The following is a 23,545-nucleotide window of genomic DNA, read 5'->3' as shown; positions in this document are numbered from 1 at the left end:
CCTTCATTTTGTTAATGTGATGTAAGATGTGTATTGCTGTAAGGATATTGAATCATCCTTTCATGCCTGGAATAAATCGCACTTGATCGTGGGTGTATTATCCTTTTAATGTATTGTTGAATGTGGTTTGTTAATATTTTGTTGAGGATTTTTGCATTTGTGTTCATCAGGGATATTAGTCTGTAATTTTCTCTTTTTGGTGGTGTCTTTGTCTGGTTTTGGTATTAGGGTAACACTGACTTTGTGAAATGTTGGGTGTGTAATATCTTCTTCCCCTTTTTTAAAGAGTTCAAGATAGGTATTAAATCTTTTTTGATAATTCGGTAGAATTCACCAGTAAAGCTTTCTCGTCCTGGACTTCTGCTTGTTGGGAATTTTATGATTACGGATTCAGTCTCCTTACTAATAATTGGTATTTTAAGAATTTCTATTTCTTCATGATTTAGTCTTGGAAGATCGTATGTTTCAGCATGGAGATACTTATACCATCCAATTCTGTTGGTTATAATTGAACCAGCTTTCTGTAGTCTGCCAGGAGCAGTGTTATCTGATCCTCTAGGAGTAACGTACCTTCAAGATACAAATGAATTCCAGTGGCCCATTTAAATATGGGGGGGTGATAATAAAATGTATACATACAATGTATTGATCTTTTGTTATCGGTATACATATACAATGTATTGTATACAATGTATACATATAAAATGTATACATACAATGTATTGATCTTTTGTTATCGGTATATGTTAATACAGTTTTTCTCTTTCTTAAAATGTGTGTACATTTTTTTGACACCCTCTGTATATAACAAAGTCATTGGGCAATATTGTTAAAAAAAAGAAAAATAGGTCGCTATAAAGGAAAACCTAATTGATTCAGAGTTTCCTGTTTTTTTCAAAAAAGGTACATCGGCCTGGGTGAAAAAACTAGACCTAGAGTATTGAGGATTCTGAAATGAGAATAGTTAATTTTGTTGATGATATCTTCATTCAGTGGGTTAGAACTTAATGTATACTTTATGATCCTTTCATTTTTTTTACTTTCTAAGTGTATATTCCTTCCTCATTTGATGTCATTTTAAAAATTATTCTAGAGCCATAGTTCTCAAAAAGTCAGAACTATTTTTATAATAATACTAAGACATTATTGGTTTTTCACAGTGTTGACATTGGTGCTGATGGTGCAAAAGAAATGTTATGTAAAATTGCTGGCTGCCTCGGCATGAATCAACGCAGTGGCACCAAACTGTACTACTGTGTTTCCCTGAAAATAAGACTTAGCTGAACCATCAGCTCTAATGCGTCTTTTGGAGCAAAAATTAGTATAAGACCTGGTCTTATTTTAAAATAATATAAGACTGGGTCATATAATATAATATAATGCCAGGTATAATATAATATAATATAATATAATATAATATAATATAATATAATATAATATAATATAATATAATATAATATAATATAATGTAATTCTCGGTCTTATATAATGTAATATAATACCCGGTCTTATATAATATAATATAATATAATACTAATTATATTATATTAATATAATTAATTTTTGCTCTGAAAGACACATTAGAGCTGATGGTCTGGCTAAGTCTTATTTTCGGCGAAACATGGTAGGAGATATTGTATTGTTCACTACTGTGCACTTGCAATAAAAAACAAAATTAAATTTAATTTAAAAAGCACAAATTTTACTTACAAAAGTCCTTGATGAAGTAGGAAAATTTTAATGAATTTCAGCTCTTGCGTATATGTGACTTTTTAATATTTCTTGTGACAAAAGAGGAAGTATGCATAAAGCACTTATGTGCATAGAAGTAGGATAATTGTCTCAAGGAAAAATACTTGTGTAGTTGTTTGTATTGCCAGCTGAACTAGTTGCTTTTTTTCATGGGAAACCATTTTATTTGAAAAAAATGACTGACAGAGTATTCAGATTTGGGTGTTTGATAGATATTTCAACAAAACAACTTCATGGAAAACAACTGACAGTGTTTCTTGCCATGATAAGATTTAAGCTTTTGATCAAAAATTAGAATTTTGGGAAACCTGTCCTTACCACCTTGAGCTTGACCGCTTCCTGGTACTTAAAATCTTTTGTGATGAGATTGGTAGTGATACTAACAAGTGTGACTTTTGATACTAAATAATGAAATGACTCAATATCTGGAAGATCTGCATAATTTAATGAAGCAATATTTTCATATTACCAATGCAGTATAACAAATCAGTTGTGTGTCATAGTCCATTTAAAGTGTAAAGTATACCAATTAATTTTCATTTGGATGAAAAATTTATTCATAGAGTTTCAGATTTTAAGGTGAAACTAACCTTTAAGAAACTACTACTTGGTGAGTTTGGATGTAGTGTTCATAATTACATGAAAAGATGTTTCTCCCGTTTACTACTACATATATACAGTTCAGATTTTCTTCATATGCTTCAATCTAAGCAGCATGTCTCAACAGATCAAAGGCAGAAGCAGATGTGCAAATCTAGCTGTTTTCTAAGTCAGACATTAAAGAGATTTGTAAGAATGTAAAACTGTGTCATTCTTCTCACACTTGTTTGGAAAATATAGTTGTTTTTCATAAATATATGTTATCTATAATGTCATATAATGTTTCTTTTAAAGGAGTTAATAAATATTTTAAAAAATTCTTTATTTTGATTTCTGATATGGGAAAAAGCTATAGCTATAATCCACATCAATAAAAAGATCTTAAAGGTTCTCAAATTTTACATGTGTAAAGGGCTCTGAGACCAAAATATCTGAGAACTACTTTAGAGCATGATTGAGAATCAATTTATTATTCATCAGATTATATAGCACTCAGATTAGATTTAGAAACTATTTGGAGAGGTTTCAATGTCGTGCTTCTAAAATTGAGGTCAAAGGCAGAACACGGCCTTTGAAGAGATTTGAAATCAGAAATATAATAGGAGGTCAGATAAGAAGAGTGAGTTATGGTAGAATCTAAACCCAGTCACCTGAACCTCTGTCTCTGAAAGCTGTTCTAGCCAAGTGGGATGGTTTTCAGGGCTACTCTGGCTTTCTTGTTTCTTTTCAAATGGTATTTCTTTGAGAACTCAGTCTTTTTCTAAACGTTTCATTTATGAATGAAAAAGATTCAGGGACTATTACTATAGCAAGAAATACTGATAATAGCGAAGTCCAGATTCTGTTATATATTTATTAAATGTTTTAATTTTATTGAAACTCAGGGTTTTATTCTTGTAATCCAGGATTTGGTTCTTAGTTTTTTTTTTTTTTTTTTTTTTTTTAAAGATTTTTTATGGGGGAAGGGGAACAGGACTTTATTGGGGGAACAGCGTGCACTTCCAGGACTTTTCTCCAAGTCAAGTTGTTTTCCTTTCAATCTTAGTTGTGGAGGGTTCTGTTCAGCTTCAAGTTGTTGTTCTTTCAGTCTTAGTTGTGGAGGGCACAGCTCAGCTCCAGGTCCAGTTGCCATTGCTAGTTGCAGGGGGCACAGCCCACCATCCCTTGCGGGAGTTGAACCGGCAACCTTGTGGTTGAGAGCCCGTGCTCCAACCAACAACTGAGCCATCCGGGAGGCAGCTCAGCTCAAGGTGCTGTGTTCAATCTTAGTTGCAGGGGGCAGAGCCCACCATCCCTTGCGGGACTCGAGGAATTGAACTGGCAACCTTGTGGTTGAGAGCCCACTGGCCCATGTGGGAATCGAACCGGCAGCCTTTGGAGTTAGGAGCACGGAGCTCTAACCGCCTGAGCCACCGGGCCGGCCCTGGTTCTTAGTTTTTTAATGGCAATTATAAAAATGGCAATTTGCTTTAAAATATCAAGGAAGAACAAATGAAAGATTTCAAGCTAAATTTCATGTATGTTCTCCCAAATATATATAACGTTAAGTGGGCTTATATTTTATTATAATGTTCAGATGTGCATTTTTTGATTCATTTGAACAGATATTAGGATAATTCCTGTCCTAATGAAGACTCCTGCCTTGTGGCAAGACATTTGTGCAAACACTTCAAATAAAGTGTAATCACTACTTAATGGAAGTCTGGTGCAGGGTCAAATCACCTGGAGCTTCTTGGAATAGTTAAAGAAAGCTTCACATAGGCAGTATTGCTGGACCTGAAATTTGGAAGTCTCCTAGGAGTTTGCCTGGTGAGAAACATCTGGGAGGGCAACCCAAGTTCAGAGAATGACACTGCAGAGGCACTAGGCATTAGAAAGTTTTATCTTGTCTTGGAAAGTATAAATACTATTTCTGAAATATCAAGTACAAAAGACAAGTGCAAAATCAGATCATGAAAGGACCTTTGTGTCATGCAAACATTTTTTGTTTTATTTGGAAGGCTGCAGAGGACCTTTGAAAGAATTTTTTAATCAAAGTTTATTGGGGTAACAGTGGTTAGTAAAGTTACATAGGTTTCAGGTGCACAATTCTGTAATACATCATCTATATATCACATTGTGTGTTCACCACCCGGAGTCAGTTCTCCTTCCATCACCATATATTTGACCCCGTTTATCCTCACCTACTACCCCTCTCCTCCGTTAACCTCTGGTAACCTCTAAACTATTGACTGTGTTTATGAATTTTTGTTTCTTTGTCTTGTTCCTTTGTTGCTTTCAGTTTCATATCTCACATATCAGTGAAATCATATGGTTTTCGACTTTTTCTGTCTGACTTACTTTGCTTAGCATAATAATCTCAAGATCCATCCATGTTGTTGCAAATGACACTATTTCATCTTATGGCAGAATAGTATTCCATTGTGTATATTTATATCCGTATCTTCTTTATCCATTCATCTATCGAAGGACACTTTGGTTATTTCCATGTCTTGGTCACCATAAATAAAGCTGCAGTGAACATTGGAGCATGTTTATCTTTGCGGATAAATGTTTTCAGATTTTTTGGATATGTACCCAGACCAGGGATTGCTGGGTCATATGATAATTCTAGTCTTACTTTTTTGAGGAACCTCCACACTGCCTTTCATTCATCGTGGTTGCACCAGTCTTCATTCCCACCAACAGTGTATGAGGGTTCCTTTTTCTCCACAGCCTCTCCAACACTTGCTATTATTTGTCTTGTTGATGATAGCCATTCTAACTGGTATGAGGTGATATCTCATTGTGATATTTATTTGCATTTCTCTGATGATTAGTGATGTTGAGCATCTTTTCATGTGTTTATTGGCCATCTGTATGTATAGGTTGGTGCAAAAGTAATTGCAGTTTAAAAGGTTAATTGCAAAAACCGCAATTACTTTTTCACCAACCTAATGTCAAACTAAAAATCTTCTGCATAGCAAAAGAAACCATTGACAAAATAAAGAGGCAACCAACTGAATGGGAGAAGATGTTTGCAAACAATGCATCCGAAAAAGGGGCTAATGTCCAAAATATATAAGGAACTCATACAACTCAACAACAAAAAAACCAAACAATCCAATTAAAAAAATGGGCAGAGGACCTGAATAGACATTTCTCTAGGGGACATATATATGGCCACTAGATATATGAAAAGATGCTCAACATCACTTTGAAAGAATTTTGAGCAGGAGATTAACAGGCTGTGTATAGTATTTTACGAGATATCAGTTTGGTAGTAGTATAGAAGGATTTTTAGTAGGCGTAGAGTGGAGAGTAGTGGCAGGGGAAACCCTGCCTCAAGAGTACAGACCAGAGTTGATATGTAGTTGAATGTAAACATTTGTAATTTGGGTAAGATAGGTGTTGGTTAATGCTGTAAATTGAGGGAGTGTCAAAAGAAGATGAGCTGTTAAAGAAATTATTAACACGTTTTCAATGTATAGTTCAATGTACATTTTATGCTCTTTTTGTATTCTTTACATCCTTAAGTCATTAAAGGACTTTTCTTGTGAGTTGTGTCATTCAGAGGACGTTATCGTTGGCAACCTACCCATTCATTTCACTTGTATTTCTATGTCCCTAACCACATAAATGTTTATCAAAACATTTATCTTAAAGTTTTATATTCTGTCATTGTTACATTTCCAATATTTTGGTAATACTGAAATTAAAATGAAACTTTGTGTTGTGAAAATTCATAAATATTATAAAGGCCATTGTGTATGGATATTTTGCCCAATTTTTGTATAATTGTACCTACCAAGTTATTTTCTAGATTAAAGGTTATTCTAGATTGAAGAATGTAAAGAAGGTTTGTGAATTTCTGTTTATACTGAAATAACAGGTCAGCTTAGAATAAAGTAAGGTGAATTATACCTATATTTGCTGTCAGGAAGAATTCTCTTGCTTTCTTTTCTGTCCTCTGGTCTGCTAACTTGGATTTTATCCTTTTCCCACTAAAATGCTTCCACTGAGAAGGACGTAAGCGTAAAAAGCACAAAAAACATTTTAAGAAACCTTTTAAAGGTCATGATCGCTCCAAAGGTAGGTAAAAATAGTTTTTATACCATGTGTTATTTGTACACATTGCCACTTGATTTCTGTCTTCAAAGGTAACATGAATGTTAGATTACAATGTAATTTCAAAAGTAAGTTTTAAGTTGGAAATACATATTAAAATCTAAAATAAATCTAAAATAAAACAAGGACATTACAAAAGCCTATAACTTCCATTGAGTGGCAACCTATCTATCCTTTGGTCGTTGGCACCCTAGCTATCCTTTGGTCATTGATTATGAAGTTTGTGAGAATTGTAACTGTTGAGCTTGTATTTTTCTATTTTTTATAGATAAACCAAAAGAAGACAAAAAGGACACATTTTTTGAAAAATTGGCAACTCAAGTAATTAAAAATGTACAAGTAAAAATCACAGACATTCACATTAAATATGAAGATGATGTAAGTAATTTTAGGTTACTCAGTTACATTAGTGATTAAATGTGTATTTTTTTATTGATTTTTGATCTGTCTATATATGGATTATCTATACCCTGTTTTAAATTGAAGATTGATTTTTTTTTTCTGATGCGTATGCTACCATTTTTCCTTTCTTATGTTAGGCTTTTTTCTTGGGGCATTTATGAGTGTAAATATATCATAAAACCACCATATGCTCCCTTCTAAAGCTAATTTAAGAAATGTTCAGATTGTCTTCCATATTTATTTTGAATTTTGCTTAATGCAAAATTTATACTATTATAACTTTAAGAGACTAATTTTCTTTTTATCCTGACAAAAAAAATTACTCCAAGAGGTGACAAAATAATCAATTATGGTGGTAAGAGAGGGGACTAAAACCCCTTACTTGACTGCTAGTCCCATGCTCCTTATGTTCCATAGTTAGATTGAATACCTATAATTACACATATACATGTGCAACAATTGATTTAAAAACTGAACTTCATTTATAACCAAAAGTTTAATATTAGTTGATTAAGAACTGTTTTACTGATTTTATTAATTTTAGTTAAAATGTAACTAATTTTTTGAATTTATTATGTATTGCTTTCTTTTAAAGTTTGAAACATGTAAGAAGTCTTGAATTTTTTCATTTTCCTAAGAAATTAGAAATGTTATTCTGTCTTGTCTAAAACTGAGTTTGCATTCTTTTTTGTTTTTAATTTGTTTTAAATTTGTATTGAATTGAAGCAATACTGACATATATAGAATTTATTTTCCTTTCCTGGTAAGTTTTTTGTGTACAGTGTTCAGTAAGACACACTTATTGTTTTTCTAACGTATACCATCTCTATTGTATAATGACTTATCTTTTGGTTTCATGTAGTCTTTAAACTGAATTTTTTTTTTTTAAACAAATGTCTAAAAATCCTAACCTATCAGTGCCCTTGTTAAAACAAACTTAGGAAAATAAAATCTACTCAACATATCTCCTTTCTTTTCCACAAATCCATTTGGGTTGTGTGACTTATTTGTAAACTAATTGCCCTATTTTGCCTACTGTAAAGAGTGGAGTATAGATTCACCCTCACCATCAGTCTACTTTAATGTCATCTTTTTTTCTTTGATAGGTCACTGATCCAAAGCGGCCTCTTTCATTTGGTGTCTCACTGGGAGAGCTTAGTCTATTGGTAATGTTGGACTTATTTAAAATATTTGTGGAACTTGTGAAATACTATTCCCAAGTCACAGGGTGAATTGCCTAAAATCAACTATTGCTATACATAGCTATTTTATTTTTATGTATAATCTTTCTACAGCTTTTCTAGAAGTTCAAAATTTTTAGTGATGCCATTATTACATTCTCTAATTATTTTGATTTGTCTTTGAATTTAACAAATATCAAAATATCAATATAAAACATTTTGAAATAATTAAAAGCTATCTCTTAAATATGTGGGAAAGTAGAGGAAGATAAATTTCTATAGATCATTTTCTCATCCTTGCTTAGGTAGATGGAATTTCCAAATACTTGATACTTATGTGTATGTTTATATGTACGTGTGTGTATCATACTGGTATGTATATGAGATAATTTATTTTGATCAAGTATTTTATAGTGCCATTTGGTTTTTTTCTTAAAGGTTTTTAAGGATAGAGAGTGTGTGTATCCAGGTTAGACTTTTTTTTTCCTGTTATGGACAACTAAGTGGTAGGAAACATATTTTAAAGTTAAGGACAGTGAACATTGAGTCATACTTGGTACATGTTTGCCTTATGATTAGTTATACGGATAGGGCCTTAGTAGGTAAAGAAGAGGAAAAAAAAATGAAAGAGAAGTGGACTGCCAGAGAAACAGAAAAAGGACATGTTTACGTGGAGGCCTTAAGAATGATATAGGCATCAAATATATGGTGATGGAAGGAGAATCTGGGTGGTGAACACACAATGGGATTTATAGATGATGTAATACAGAATTGTACACCTGAAATCTATGTAACTTTACTAACAATTGTCACCTCAATAAACTTTAATTTAAAAAAAAAAAGAGAAAGATACAGGCATACAGAGAAGTAGAGCTATACACTGAATTGAAGACCAAAGCAGAAACATTGAAGAAAAAAGAGCTAGAGAAACAGAAGAAAGGGAATCAGGAAGCTAGTGTTTAATATACTGTTTATCCCTCTGCATGTTTCCAAAATGAATTTGAAGTAACTTTCGATAAAGAGATATATAATAACATCTTTAAAGAGACCAGAATCTGTCTCTGTTCTGAAAGGTAGAGAGATACTTGTTCTAGAAGTTTTAGACTAACATCAGTCATAAGTGAGCACTGGATTTAATGCTGAACTTCTAGAAGACAAAACAAAAAAACAAAATAGTCAAATACCTGCCATTGATTGATAACAGTCGTATGCATCCCGGTGCATAAGAATGATGCATAGCGTCCTTGGTGTGTGCTGTTTGATTCTCTGTATCTTTGCTTAGACTCCTCACACTGTTTTCTTTGTCTGTGTTACTCTCTTCCCTTTGTCTGCCTGGTTTTAATATTTGCGTGAGATATAACTTTGTCTGTTTCATAGCTTTTTTACTTCCTTCTTAGAATTTATCATTCCTTCTTTCATGCTTCCCATTATATTTTATCAAAGCACACCTGTGACATGTTGGTTACTATGTTGGTCGTCTTCTACCTAACACTTATTCATTCATTGATGCAAAATAAAATACAGTACTGATAAAATATAGTGCCTATATTTTAGTGCTTTTGTGATGATTAAATGAGATAGTTTGTGTAAAGCATTTGACACATTAACTGGCTCAATTATTTCCTGCTTCAGCTACTATATTGCCCATTGTAACAAAAGCAAACTTACCTCTTTTTGTGTCTGTGTCATTCCTTTCTTCCATCTTTCCAATTATAATCGAACTCTATATCCAAGGTAATCTTCCCACGTTTAATCTGATCCTATCCTCCCCCACGTCCTCAGGAGCCTTTTCCCCCTTCTCTCTCTCTTCCTCCCTTCCTTTCCATCTTTCTTCTTTTTTTCCATCAATTTCCTTCTCTTTCCTAAATCTTCAACTCCTCCCTTCCATTTCTTCCCCACCCGTAACTCTTCCTTGTAAGTATTTAAACACATTCAAGTGTCTCCTTTACAACAAAAGTAACAGGTCTCTCCTTAATCTTCTTCCTCCCCACTGGCTCCATCTGCCTACCTGCCTTCTCTTTCTCTTCTTTCTAACGAAGCTTGTTGAGATAATTTTCTATCTTTGTTTTCTTTATTTCCCCACCTCCTGTTGCTCCCTACCCGCTGTACTCTGACTCTACTACTCCTCTGGACTGTTCTTAACGAATTCATCACTAACACCCTGGTGCTAAATAAGTTTAATTTAGTTTTTTTAATGGAAGCATTTGGCATTGCTGACCGTGCTGATATTCTAGAAACATGGTCATGTTGTGATTTCCATATTCTCCTGGTTTTCTTCCTACTTTGCAATAATTATTTATTTGATTTTTAAAAGAATGTGGATCTTCTTCAGTAGCTTATAGGCTAGCTTTCTGTTTTAATTCGTACTCAATTCCTTTTACAGTTTGGACATATAATAGCTCAATAATTATTTTCTGAATCAATGAACTCAGTTAAATTAGAAACTCCTCAATTCTATTTTCACTGTTCCTTTGATTTTGTCATATTGATATATAAAGAAACAGATTGCCAACATTAGCTAAATGTCTTTTCTTCCTGAGTTGTTACAGTTTACAAATATTAGAGTACTATTTTGTGATACATATACTTAATTTCACAGTTATTCTTTTTTTCTTTTAGACTACAAATGAACACTGGACTCCATGCATATTAAATGAAACTGAAAAAATTATATACAAGGTATTAGACTAGATAAAAAATTTCTCGTTATTTTCTTAGGTTCAAACACTTTATGTATTTTCTTGAAGAAACCTAGATGGAGCAAATGTGCCGTTGGAGTGTGTGTTAAATGATTAGGCTATAGTTTTGGCACTGCTGCTTACGATGTGACCTTCTATCACCATTTACCTATTTTGAGATTTAGGTTCTTCACCTAGCATATAAAGAAACTGAATAAAATTAATAGATCCCAGATTGTATTTTATGGAGCATTAAGTAATTAAGCTTTGTTAGATTTGTAGAAAAAAAATATTCTCTTCTCAAGTAAGATTGCTGACTAAAGTATTAAGCCATACATAGTTAAACAAGTATGTTTCATTTTGTTTTAAACTGCAGGACTTCACAATACTTTAAACATGCTAATAAACATTGTGAATATTCAAGAGGAACATTTAGTATATAGCTTTCCCCAACTTTTTGATTATAGAATCCTTTTCCTTCAGCCCTCCCTCAAAACAGCCATTCATATCCACTGGAGGAATCATGTCTTTCTTATTTAGCAGAACATTTATAGGGTCTGTTAGCAAATAATGATAAATAATAGTTGAATGAATGAATGAATCCCCTTAGTAATAGTATCCCTGGAAGCACAATTTAGCAAATGATAGATTAATAATAAAGTCTGTGAATAATATGCATATATTTTCCTCTATTTTTGCATTATTTTCTTTCCTTTAAAAGTTCAGAATGGCAATTGGATAATTTTGGGATACTGAACATGAGAATAATTTTTAATATTGATTCATAATTTCAGGGTGTTAGTTGCTTGACCTCTTTTATTTTTCTTTTATAGCTTATACGACTTGATAGCCTTAGTGCCTATTGGAACGTAAACTGCAGTATGTCTTACCAGGGATCAAGGGAACAGATCTTGGTAATTTTAGTTTATACCTAAAAGCGATGACTATACTCCCTAAATTTGTTTACCATAATCGGTCCTTAATGAGGAAAGGATACCAGTCTTTTGTGAAATTGTATATAATTAAATCAGAAATGTGAAAGAGTTTTTGGAATCCATTCTGTCTTTAAAAAGGCAATTTTGTTTTTGAAAATCTTTGTGAAATAATTCACTAGACAGTGAGATGAGAACCTATACTGTTGAATTGAAACTGCGTTTATGGGTTTTTACACTCTAGTTTTGATAGCATTCTGGTTACATTGTGGTGTTTCATATGAGAATGATTACTTGAAGCGTGTTGTAAAGAAACATACCTTTCAGACCTAAAGAATCTATCCTTAGCAAATGTTTTAAGCATTTGTGATAATGATTTCCAGAACAGTGAAAGAGTAATTTAAAACTTCAGTGTGCTAAACCAGTCTTAGTCATGTTTATTTACTTAGAGGAGAAAGGAAGAAGAGTTGAATTTTTGAAACTGAATTAATTCTAAGAGTCTATTTCTCAGATATTATAACAAATATTTTGCTTTTGTTTAGAAAGTGTTTGAGATCCCATTTCATGGATGTTTCTGTAGACATATTTTTTAATGTTAAAGGGGAACACATTGTAATAATGTTTCTAGATATTTAGAATTAAAAAAATTATCTACTTCTATATTTTATTCTAAAGAAATATACCTATAAATGATGCTCAGTGTTTCTTTTACCCCAATGGATTACTAATTCAAAGAGAAATGATACTGGATTTTTTTTTTTTTTTTTGTATGTTTAGCTGAGTAGTGTGTGCATTTTATTTTTCATTTTCATATAATTCAAATTTTTTCTTTAGGATCGCCTGAAAAGTGAAATTCTTACAAGTAGCAATATACCCCCCAACCATCAATATAGTAAGTAATGGTGAAAGTTTATTTCATGTTATAGGAAGCTTGGAATTAAATATTTTAATACACTTTTTCTGATAAAGTTACTTTGACAAAGAGAAAGTATTAATTTTATAACTTAGTTTTATGATATAGTATATTTGGATTATAACCAATTATTTAAGAGTAGTTTATAACACATACACTGCTTGAGAGTAAGAGAGAGAAGGGCAATGTGGCTATAGTTCACTCCCAACAGCTAAGCCCCTTGACCTCTATGTTTTCTACTTACCTTGTTATAATCTTCTTTGTTTTAGGAATTAGGTTTTGTTTCTTTGCTTTGTTTAATAACTAATTCTCTGAGATCTTGGTATTCAGGCCACCCCTAGCATGGTACTATTGCACTGTTAAGACAAACCAACCAGTCTAGAGATTATTTTTAATTGAGCTTTTCTTAGCAGCCTCATCTGTATTTATTTTTAAATACATCTCTAACAAAGCTGCCTGCTTATTTATTTACTTATCTGTTTTCTCCATTTCTGTTTCATTCTAAAGAAGCTATTGTTTTGTTTATATTTAGTATACCCCTTTATGTTCATTTTCAAATTTCGTGCTATGGTCTTCTGTATTCCATACTACTCTGATTTACTATTGTTTTTTAAAGATTCTTTTATAGCTAATTGCTATTATATGAGAGTTTGCACTTTCTGTTTATATTTGTAGGCCTCTTTATTTAATGACGACAAGGTTTTCATATGATTATAATTTGTGAAAGTATTTTCATTCATGAAAAACTAATTCAGAAAAATCTACATCTTCATTATTAGGCATGTTCTACTATATGGTATCACAATTTATATAATATTAATACTATTCATAGTTAAAATTTATTTCTTTACTTTGCCCTGTTATCTTCCCTAATATACCTTTACTTGCTACATCTCAACTTCAAGAATATTTTATTTAGTTTATTGTAAGATTATATATGTAACGATCATTTGGAGAAGTATAAAGTAGTAAGTAATTTTTTGGGGGATATTATGAATTTCATTCATGGTTCTGTTCCTAAATTTTACCTGTGATTAAATAAGGCAGAAATTAATCAAATTTTGTTTCCTACATTTTATTAGTATTTTAAAAAAGATTTTTATTAAAATATAGCTAACATACAAATATTATATTAGTTTCAGGTGTACACAGTACATATTCTATATTAGTATTTTTAGTGAATAATAAAATCATTAAATGTTTTGTAGCAAGGAAGAAAAGTCTAATTTTATAGAGTATGAATTACCAAGAGTAGATTGTTTGTATTTTGTACATTTCTTACTTAGAAGCATAGGACTCCAATTTCCTTCTTGGAGACTCCACTTTAACCATTGAGCTTGATAGAATTATGCAGATAAATAGATGCTTAAATATTTTTTGGTAGTGATTTTTTCAATATATTTTTGATTATTTTTCTTTCAAAGTAACAGTGTTCTTATAATTATTTACTGTTGTTCGACACATAAACATACCTTATGTCTTCCTATGTAATGTCAGTTTTCCAGCCAATATCAGCCTCTGCAAAGCTCTACATGAATCCTTATGCAGAAACAGAGCTGAAAACACCCAAGCTTGATTGGAACATAGAAGTTCAAAATATTGCCATTGAATTGACCAAGCCTCAGGTAAGTTTCGAGATTTCTAACTTTAATTAGCCTTGAATCTTGACTGCTTTTGTCTTTTTTGATTATTCCTTCTCCAATGTTCTGGTGGTTCTTTTTGTTTGTTACATTGAGATTTAACTCCTAAAAATACACTTTCTATATTTTTAAAAAAGGAAATACATATCAAATTTAAGAAATAGTTTTACTTTATCTAATGTTTTCCTTATTGCTAGAGAATCTTACCAAATTGTAGTGAATGACATTATTTCCATTTAATTCCCAGTTGGTGATGGAGATTTTAATGTGTTTTTTCTTCCTCAGATTTTAATAGCGGACACTCTTATATTAAATATTGTTTACCTGTTTTTTAGAGCGGCAATGTTGGCAGCTTGTTTTTTTTTTCATTTGTTTTTCAAGTTTGGTTACATGCCCAGAGAGTTTGGATAATACATCTGGAGAACTGGGAGTGAGGACAGGATATTTAATTAATTGAGCTTTTAGTCTAGTGTAATCTAATAAAAATATAATGCAAGTTATATATGTAATTTAAAATTTTCTAGTAGCTGCATTAGCAAAGTAAAAAGAAAAAATGAAATTAACAAAATTATTAGCATTTTATTTAACCTAACATATCCAAAATACTATCCCTTGAACATGTAATCAAAAAATTAATATATTTTGCATCCTTTTCTTTTTTCCTTAAACCTGAGGTATACTTTACACTTACAATACATTTATGTTCAGATTATCCACATTTTAAGTGCTGAATAGCCAGCCATATGGTATCCCTTAGGTAGAAATGCATTAAGCAAAATAGGAAGAAGCTAGACTTATCCCTTCCTTTATCTTACCTACCTACAGTCATGTTACGTGTGTGTGTGTTTTCTTCCATTTGAGCTGCTGCCAGGTGCACACAGATTTGTTGTATTGGTGGTAAGATGGGCAATTAAGTACGTAGATTTATCTTGTTTTAGTTATGCAATAATTTTCTGGAACAGTTTGAAAATCAGCTCATAAATAGCTACTGCTGAAATGATGTTCCATAGGAAAATACGTCGTTTTAGGAACAAGCATGTTCCATGTTAGTAGTCACTGACACTGTATTTCATTGTTTCTAATGTGTATGTTTATTTTGCACTTTAACGTATTTGAAAATGGGACATATAGTATTATTGGTAGTATGACAATTCATTGGAAGCACTGTTTTCTTTTGTGAAACTTAGAAATTATGTTACAACTTATAATTGGTGGTATCTTGAAGTTGGTGAAATATATTATTGTGTAACTAGGCAACGATGATATTCATTATTCAGGGAATTTGGAGTCTCACTAGACTGAAAATATAATAAAATATAGTGTTTACTCATATGTGCAAAGTACTCAATGTAACTTTGTTTTTGTTTTAATAGTACTTAAGTATGATTGACCTTTTGGAGTCAGTGGATTATATGGTTAGAAATGCCCCTTACAGGAAATACAAACCTTGTTTACCACTTCATACCAATGGTCGACAATGGTAAGTTAGAATATTTTTTTTAATAAGAAACATATAATCATATAGTTAGGGACTGTCAGAGTTGAGACACTTTTAAAGCCATGTGATGAAGCCACTTTTTTCTTTTACATAGACATGAGAGGGATATCTTTTATATTACATTCTTGTTACTGTTTTTCATAAACATATTCTTTTATACTTCTCCTAGATTATTCCCAAATTCTTAACTTAGCATGCAAGACTTTCAACATTTTTTGGTCTTACTAAATTACCCTTTAGTCATCCACATAGACTCAATGTTATACCATATTGGATACTTATTAATTTTGCACAACATGAGAATGTCATTTTATACCTCTATGATTTTTCCTTTGATAAATCCTCTTCCTGGAGTGGTTTGCTCATTTCATAACCTATTTAATAATCAGCAAATTCCTGGAGTGGTTTGCTCATTTCATAATATATTTAATAATCAGAAAATTATACTGGGGAATTGAAATGTTAGTGCTGAAGTCTTACAGGAAAACACTTAACAAAAAATGTAATAGTGTAGATCTAAAAAGTCAAAGCAATTTTCTTGCTGTTTTTTTTAAACCTTTAAATTCAAATGTGCATTAAAAAATTTGATTCGTAGGTGGAAATATGCAATTGATTCTGTTCTTGAAGTTCATATACGAAGGTGTACACAGATGTGGTCATGGAGTAACATAAAAAATCACAGACAGTTGCTCAAGACTTATAAAAGTGCCTATAAACACAAGTTAACCCAGACAAAAGTCCCAGAAGAAATACAGAAACAAATTCAGGTATATCTATATAACGGTGAAAGGCATTGTTAAATCATCTTTTAATGTTAATTCTTCTAAATGTAATTTGAATTAAAATATAATGTTAGAAAGAGCAGAATTGATCCCTTCTTGAGAGAATTTTACGGGAAAATGCACAGTATTTTTTCCCAGTGTTTTTCTTCTTTAAAAAAAAGTTTTCTACCCATCCTAGTATCAGATAAAACGAGGTTATTGTAAACTACGGGCATTTGGAGAAATGTGTTGGTTTTTATAATACTATTTAGAAGATCAATATTAGAGCTGTTTATTATTAGCTAGGTGTATATTAGTTTTGTTAGTGGCTTTTAAAAAAAGAGTTCAAAGTAGTATTTATAAAAAAAAAGAAAAGAAAAAAAAGCTCTTAGTCTCAAGATAGGAGGAGTCTTATTTGTCCCCTTTTGAAATATAGAAAAACAACAGACTGAATATATAATTTGCTTCATATCATCTGATCTTGATTTTATAACTTTCTGCCACAAATTCATAATGTAAAGAATTAATTGAATTTCTATTATTCTGAAATATGTGATAGTCACTCGTATTATATATTAGAAAAAGCATCAAGTTTCTCAACATCTCAGGTCTGGTGTTCTCATGTATAAAATGGAAACAATATCTGTCTTACAGAATTATGAGATATGCATGGGATAACACATAGAGCACCTCACATGCAGGTCACTCAGTACATATTAAATTCATCTCATGTACTTTTATGTAAATTCCCCAAATCAGTTTCTTCTTTAGATTACTTGTGATGTGCAGAATTTTACATTTAAAAATTTTATGTTTTATAATGGTACCTTTAGTGCAATGGTTGTAAAATAATATAGAATAGCGGGAGTCAGAAATAAGAACCACAATGATGATACCTATAAAAAGTTCCCCTTCTAAATATCTTGTTTCCATTTGCTTATATGGCTATCTGTGTATTATAATGGTCTCATTAAAATTCTTATTTTCATATTATTTTCAATGATGATTTGCTTTTTTTGAAAACTTATTTCTTATATTGCAAAAGTTAAAAATGTAAAAGCCAAGTGTATGTTCAAATTCATACTTAAACTTTCATTAGATCACAAATACTGTTTGTTCATGGATTTGTAATACTATTACAAATCATAGAATAAGAAATTTTTTTTTCCTAATGATCATGTTCCTTATTTACAAGTGTCTTTGTTTTATAGGATTTGGAGAAGACGCTAGATGTTTTTAACATAATTTTAGCAAGGCAACAAGCACAAGTTGAGGTAATTATTTTTATTAGCTGATTTTATGTTTTAAGCATGTTAATACTACTTTAAACCTAGAATCAGGAAATATTAAGTTTCATGGGAAATTGTTGAGATTTACTCAGTTAGAATAAAGGTTCAGTTTTCGTGACTTTATTTAGTCTCAGGAGAAGAAAACTGAAATATTGGGGAAAAAACAGTGACTTTAAATGGAAAACATTTTTAAAAATTTTATAACAAAAAATTTGAAACCCTTAAAAGGAAGTAAATAAAAGTCATCCCTAATTCTGACAGCACAGAATGCGAACTCTTAACAATTTTTTTATCTATTCACTTTTTATTTATTTGTTTATGTTAAATTTATTGGGGTGACATTGATTAATAAAATTATATAGGCTTCAAGTGTACAATTCTTTATTTTTATTTTTTTTAATTAAAGTTTATTGGGATGGGAATTGTTAGTGAAGTTACACAGGTTTTAAGTGTGTATAGACACAGACAATAGTTTAGTGGTTACAAGAGGGCAAGGGGGAGAGGAGTGGTAGGAGAGGGTAAAAGGGATCAAATATATGGTGGTGGAAGGAGAACTGGCTCTGGGTGGTGAACACACAATGTGATTTATAGATGATGTACTGTATGACTGTTAACATTTTGACGTATAAGCTTTTAGTTTTTTTTCCCATGCATGTGCACCTACTTATTTATGCTTCTTATTCCCCATTTCTTTCACTTTACCTTTGTTTGTTTCCTCTTCCCTCCATTCCTTCCTTCTACCCTTCACCCATCTTTTTTCTTCTGTCTCTCCCTACTTTTCTCTCTCTTCTCTTTTTTCCCCCCAAATTTCAATCAATCTGTTTATAGTGTTTCATAATTGCTGATTTATCCCACTTGGTACCTTGTCCACATTGTTCCATGTCATTTATATTATTCTGTAACATGACTTTTTTTGGTAGTTAAAAGAATAAGTGACAAGTGCAATACAACTCACTATAAAAAATTAGAAAATATAGATCCACAAAAGATCACACACCAAAGACAACTATTGCTAATACGTTTTTGTATATTCTTTTAGTCTTTTTTACATTCATAGATCTCTGTACTCATACTCGTGTTTTTAAATAGGAGTAAAGTGTATCTACTGTTTATTCATTTACTTAGTAAACACTCATTGAGTGCCTATTGTACTAGCATTATGGTTAAGGTTAAGATTGTGGACTCGGGAGTCAGATGGTCTGGATTCTAATCTAATACTGGTGTGACGTAGGGCTGGATATTTAACCTTTCTGTGCCTCAGTTTCCTCCTTTTAAAATAGGATTAATTCCTAATACCTACATCATAGGGTTCTTGTGAGGTATGCATGATCATCGATGTAGAGCACTTAGACTGTTATGTGCTTGGCATATAGTAATTATTTTAATTTTATTTCATTTTCATTTTTTCTTCTTTTTCCGCCTCCCACCCCACTCCAGTTCAAGCCGCTGTTTTCTCAATCTAGTTGTGTAGGACACAGCTCCTTGGACCATGCTGGTATTACGAGCCTTGCACCCCTCCCTTCCTGCCGCCCCAGGCAGTCGGTCGCTGGTCATTCTACAGCTCATAGCAACTCACGGTTGCCGGCCACTCATACTAGCCGCCTACCTGCACACGGTAGCTGGCAGCAGCCCACGCTGACCTCTGGCTGCTCACAGCAGCCCAGCTCCAGGGAGAGCCCTTGTTCACAATCTTAGCTGTAGAGGGTGCAGCTCACTGGCCCATGTGGGAATCGAATTGGTGACCTCAGTGTTAGGAGCTCAGCGCTCCAACCACCTGAGCCACCAGGACGGCCCAGTAATTATTAAAGAAATGACCTTTTTCTTCATCATTATCATTATCATTTGCATTAGAATATAGAAGTGAACAAAACAGAAAAATCTCTTACATTATAATAGGAAGAATGATAATAAACAAAAACATAAATAAAAATAGAAAGTAATATAAATAGTGCTGAAGCTAGGCAGTGATAATAATCGGTTGCAGTTTTAAATAAGATGGTCAGGGAAAGCCTCACTAAGAAGGATACATTTAAGCAAAGACCTGAAGAAGGTGAGGGAGCCAACAAGAAAGATAACTGAGGGAAACGTGTATAAGGCAGAAAGAATATAGGAAGTTGAAAAGTTTTGGGGTGGGAGCATATTTGGCTCATTGAGGGAACTAAGTAGAGTGGTGAGAGAGAGAAGAGAGTGATGGTTAATGAGGTCAGAGAAGTAAGGTAGTGGAGGAGCGGGAGGGGTGATTGTGGGAGTTGGGGAGGATGCCAGATTGTGTACGGTCTTTTAAGCAATTATGTGGAGTTTGGCTTTTACTCTGAATTGGGAGCCATTTTCATAACAGAATGATATATAATCTGACTTAGGTTTTAAACTCCCTCTGGCTGCTACTTTGAAAACAGACTGTTAGAGGGAGGGCAAGGCTGAAAACAGGGAGACCAGTTAGGGTGCTGTTGAAATATATGAAGTGAGAGAATGGTTTCAGTGGAGGTGATGAGAAAGGCTCAGATTCTGTATATATTTTGAAGGTAGAGCCAGTATTTCCCAACTGATTAGATGTGGATTATGTGAGAGAATTTGGAGATGACTTGAAGGATTTTGGCTTAGTGCAATTGGGAGGATGGACTTGTCATGAAATGAGATGGGGAAGATTGAATGGAACAAGTTTGGGTGAGATGGGAGAAGATCAGGAGTTCAATTTGGGACCTGTTTTAGCTTTCTTTTAGTCATTAATGTGGAGATATGTAGTAGGTAATTGAATACATGAATGTGGACCGTGGAAGAGAAGTCTGTGATGTATACATTTAGGAGGGGTCAGCACGTAGATGGTATTTAAAGCCATTGGATGAAATCCCCTAAGAAGTTAGAGTAGCTAGAGAAGAGGATTCCAAAGACCCAAGGCACGCTATTTACAGGTTAGAGATGAGAACCAGCAAAGGCGACCAACTCAAAACATGAGTTGATGTAGGTGGGGAGCTTTTATGAATGTAATCTCCTCAAGGCAAGTAAAGAAAGAATTTCAAGAAAGAGCAAGTGATCAACTGTGACAGATGTGTCTTATAGGCCAAATGAGCTGAGGACTGAGAATTGACCATTAGATTTCCCAAATATGAGTTGTTTTAGCCATTATTTCTTCACATTAATTTTTTTGTTTCCATTTTCTTTTTTCTCTTATTCTTGGCTCCAATCATTTATACTGGGGGTGCCAAAAAAATGTATATACATTTTAAGAGCTGTTATCTATACTCAAGCTGTTATCTATACTCAGCGAACTGATTAGTTCACTGTAATCAGAAGTGTCTGGACACCGGTAAGTGCCTTGAGCACCTCTTGTAATTGCAGAAGTCAATCGTGACTTGTATTCATCTTTTATCAGTAAATATATATTGAGCATTACAATTAATACAGTTTTTTTCCTTTCTTAAAATGTGTATACATTTTTTTGCACCGTGTGTGTGTGTGTGTGTGTGTGTGTGTGTGTGTAAGCACGCCGTGCGAGGTCAGACAATTAAGTTCGCGAACTCATCCTAGAAAAAAGGGCTACACACCTCATTTCTGAATATCACTATGGTCACCTTCGAAGTACTCCCCTTGGGAAACTATGCACCAATGCCAGCACCTAGTTCACCCATTTTGCAACCCTGAATGGCCATCAGGGCTGTCATGGTATTACCCTTGATATCCTGAATGTCATAAAAAATGTCTTCCTTTCAATATTTCCTTTATATTCGAGTAAAGAAAGAAGTCATTGGAGTCCAGATGAAGTGAGTATGGAGGGTGTTCCAATACAGTTATTTGTTTACTGGCTAAAAACTCCCGCACAGATAGTGCCGTGTGAGCTGGTGCAGTGTCGTGATGCAAGAGCCATGAATTGTTGGCAAAAAGTTCAGGTCATCTAACTTTTTCATGCAGACTTTTCAGCACTTGCAAATAGTAAACTTGGTTAACTGTCCAGTTGGTACAAATTCATAATAAATAATCCTTTTGATATCGGAAAAGTTTAACATCGTTGCAACAAGTTCTCGAACTTAATTGTCCGACCTCAGACGTACATACATATGTATATACACACATACATATATACACATAAATATGTACATATATACATATATATGTACATGTATATGTATATGTGTAATTTTGATACTATACCACATGTCCCTGTTCATTTTATTTTTTAATCAATAATTTTTCTCTGTTTCAGATTGGATAATTTCTATTGATTTTTCTTCAAGTCTACTCTTTTTCTCTGTCATTTCCACTTTACTATTGAGCGCATACTAGGAGTTTTTAATTTCAGATATTGTGTTTTCAGGTGTAAAATTCCTGTTGAGTTCCTTTTTATAGTTTCCATTTCTCTGCGGAAAATTATGATCATTTTAGTAACTTTAAGTGTATTTCCCTTTATCTCATGTAAAATAGGTTATGGTGTCTTCCTGATAGTTTCAACATCTAGGTTATCTGATTTTTGGCGTCTGTTGAGAATCTTTTCCTTTGAGAATTGGTTATATTTTCCTGCCTTTTTTTCACACATCAAGTAATTTTGGATTGTATCCTGGATATTATGAATATTATATTGTATAGTCTCTAGTTCCTGTTATCCTCTGGAAAATGTTGATATTTTGTCTTAGCACACGACCTAGTTAAGTTCTGATCTTAAGTTGTGTTTTGCCTTCTGTGGATAACGGTTCATATCTAATTCAGTTCTTCCAACCTTTCGTATGTTTATTTGGGTCTGTTTTGCTGCCCTTTCTTGTTCCAGGGCCAGCCTGTGGAGTTTCTCTCAGGTCTAACTGCCTGTGCCTCTGTACTGCTCCATGATTGAGGCCTCCTTCAGGGCAGAGCCATGCGAAGTAGTTTTCTTTGGCTGCATGACAACCTTAGTGGCTTAAAACAACACATATTTATTATTTCAAAGTTTCTGTGGGTCAAGAGTCTAGGTGTGGCTTACCCGAGTCCTCTGCTTAAGGTCTCAAAATACTGCAATCAAGATGTTGGCTGGGACTGTGGTCTTATGTGGTGTAACCGATGAAGGATCTGCTTTGCTGGCAGAATTTAATTCTTTGTGGCTGTGGGATGGAGGACTTCAGTGTCTTGCCAACTATTGGTTAGAAGCTGCCCTCAGCTCATATATATCACTTTGGTTCCTTGCCAAATGGGCCTAAAAACACAGACAGACCATCACAGGGCAGCTTGCTTCTTCAAAGGGAGAGAGAAACTCCAGAAACTCCAGCAAGACGTCTACAATTTTATGCACATAATCTTGTACATGTCATCACTTTGCCATATTCTACTGGTTAGAAACAAGAGGGGAACTACTCAAGGACAAGAGCATCAGGAGGGAGAAGTTATCGGGTAGGCTACAACATGGGGGAAAAAAATGGGAAACTCACTCTAGTGAAGGTCACTTCTCCAAGTTTTGACTCCCTCCATTATCTGCTGCTTTGCTTACTTTTCAGAGTCTGGTAGATGTTTTGTATATTTTGTCCAGAATTTTTAGTTGTAATCATCATGAAGAGTGGGTTATGCCATGAGGAAACTGAAAGTTCATCATTGGATTTGGCAATAAAGAAGTCATTTAAAGAGCAATTTTTATAGAATAGTGTGAGTTAGAAACTTGACAGGAATGAGAGAGCGTAGAAGACTAGGAATTGGAGTCAGTGAGTGTAGACAGTATGATACTATACTATAAGGGGAGAACAGATAAATGGAGTGGTAACTGTTGGGGAGTTTGGAGTCAAGAAAAGGCTTTGTAACTTGCTTTTCTTTCTTTTTAAAAAAATGTATTATAATGTTCT

The 23,545-nt window shown here is 33.1% G+C and overlaps 1 protein-coding gene across 5 annotated transcripts in view; it reads left to right on the top strand.

Moving 5' to 3' along the window:
• VPS13C (vacuolar protein sorting 13 homolog C) overlaps positions 1-23,545 on the top strand; it is a 170,011-nt gene that overhangs the window by 27,422 nt on the left and 119,044 nt on the right. For 3 of the 5 annotated variants that reach the window (XR_016020863.1, XM_088797257.1, XM_088797259.1), the window contains exons 7-16: positions 6,358-6,423; positions 6,728-6,837; positions 7,968-8,027; positions 10,662-10,721; positions 11,554-11,634; positions 12,487-12,544; positions 14,063-14,190; positions 15,579-15,685; positions 16,299-16,470; positions 17,676-17,738. Coding sequence is in view for 4 of the 5 variants with exons in the window: in XM_088797257.1 (XP_088653383.1) it covers positions 6,358-6,423; positions 6,728-6,837; positions 7,968-8,027; positions 10,662-10,721; positions 11,554-11,634; positions 12,487-12,544; positions 14,063-14,190; positions 15,579-15,685; positions 16,299-16,470; positions 17,676-17,738 (905 nt within the window). In the remaining variant the exon portion in view is untranslated. The remainder of the gene's footprint in view (positions 1-6,357; positions 6,424-6,727; positions 6,838-7,967; positions 8,028-10,661; positions 10,722-11,553; positions 11,635-12,486; positions 12,545-14,062; positions 14,191-15,578; positions 15,686-16,298; positions 16,471-17,675; positions 17,739-23,545) is intronic. The other 2 variants (XM_088797256.1, XM_088797260.1) reach the window with 1 other exon arrangement.

This window comes from Rhinolophus sinicus, chromosome 3, assembly GCF_057876585.1.
Source record: "Rhinolophus sinicus isolate RSI-liver-muscle chromosome 3, RSI-T2T, whole genome shotgun sequence".
In the NCBI taxonomy this organism is placed as follows: domain Eukaryota; kingdom Metazoa; phylum Chordata; class Mammalia; order Chiroptera; family Rhinolophidae; genus Rhinolophus; species Rhinolophus sinicus.
The sequence above is the reverse complement of the archived record's forward strand: the minus strand, read 5'-3'. Positions and strand labels throughout refer to the sequence as shown.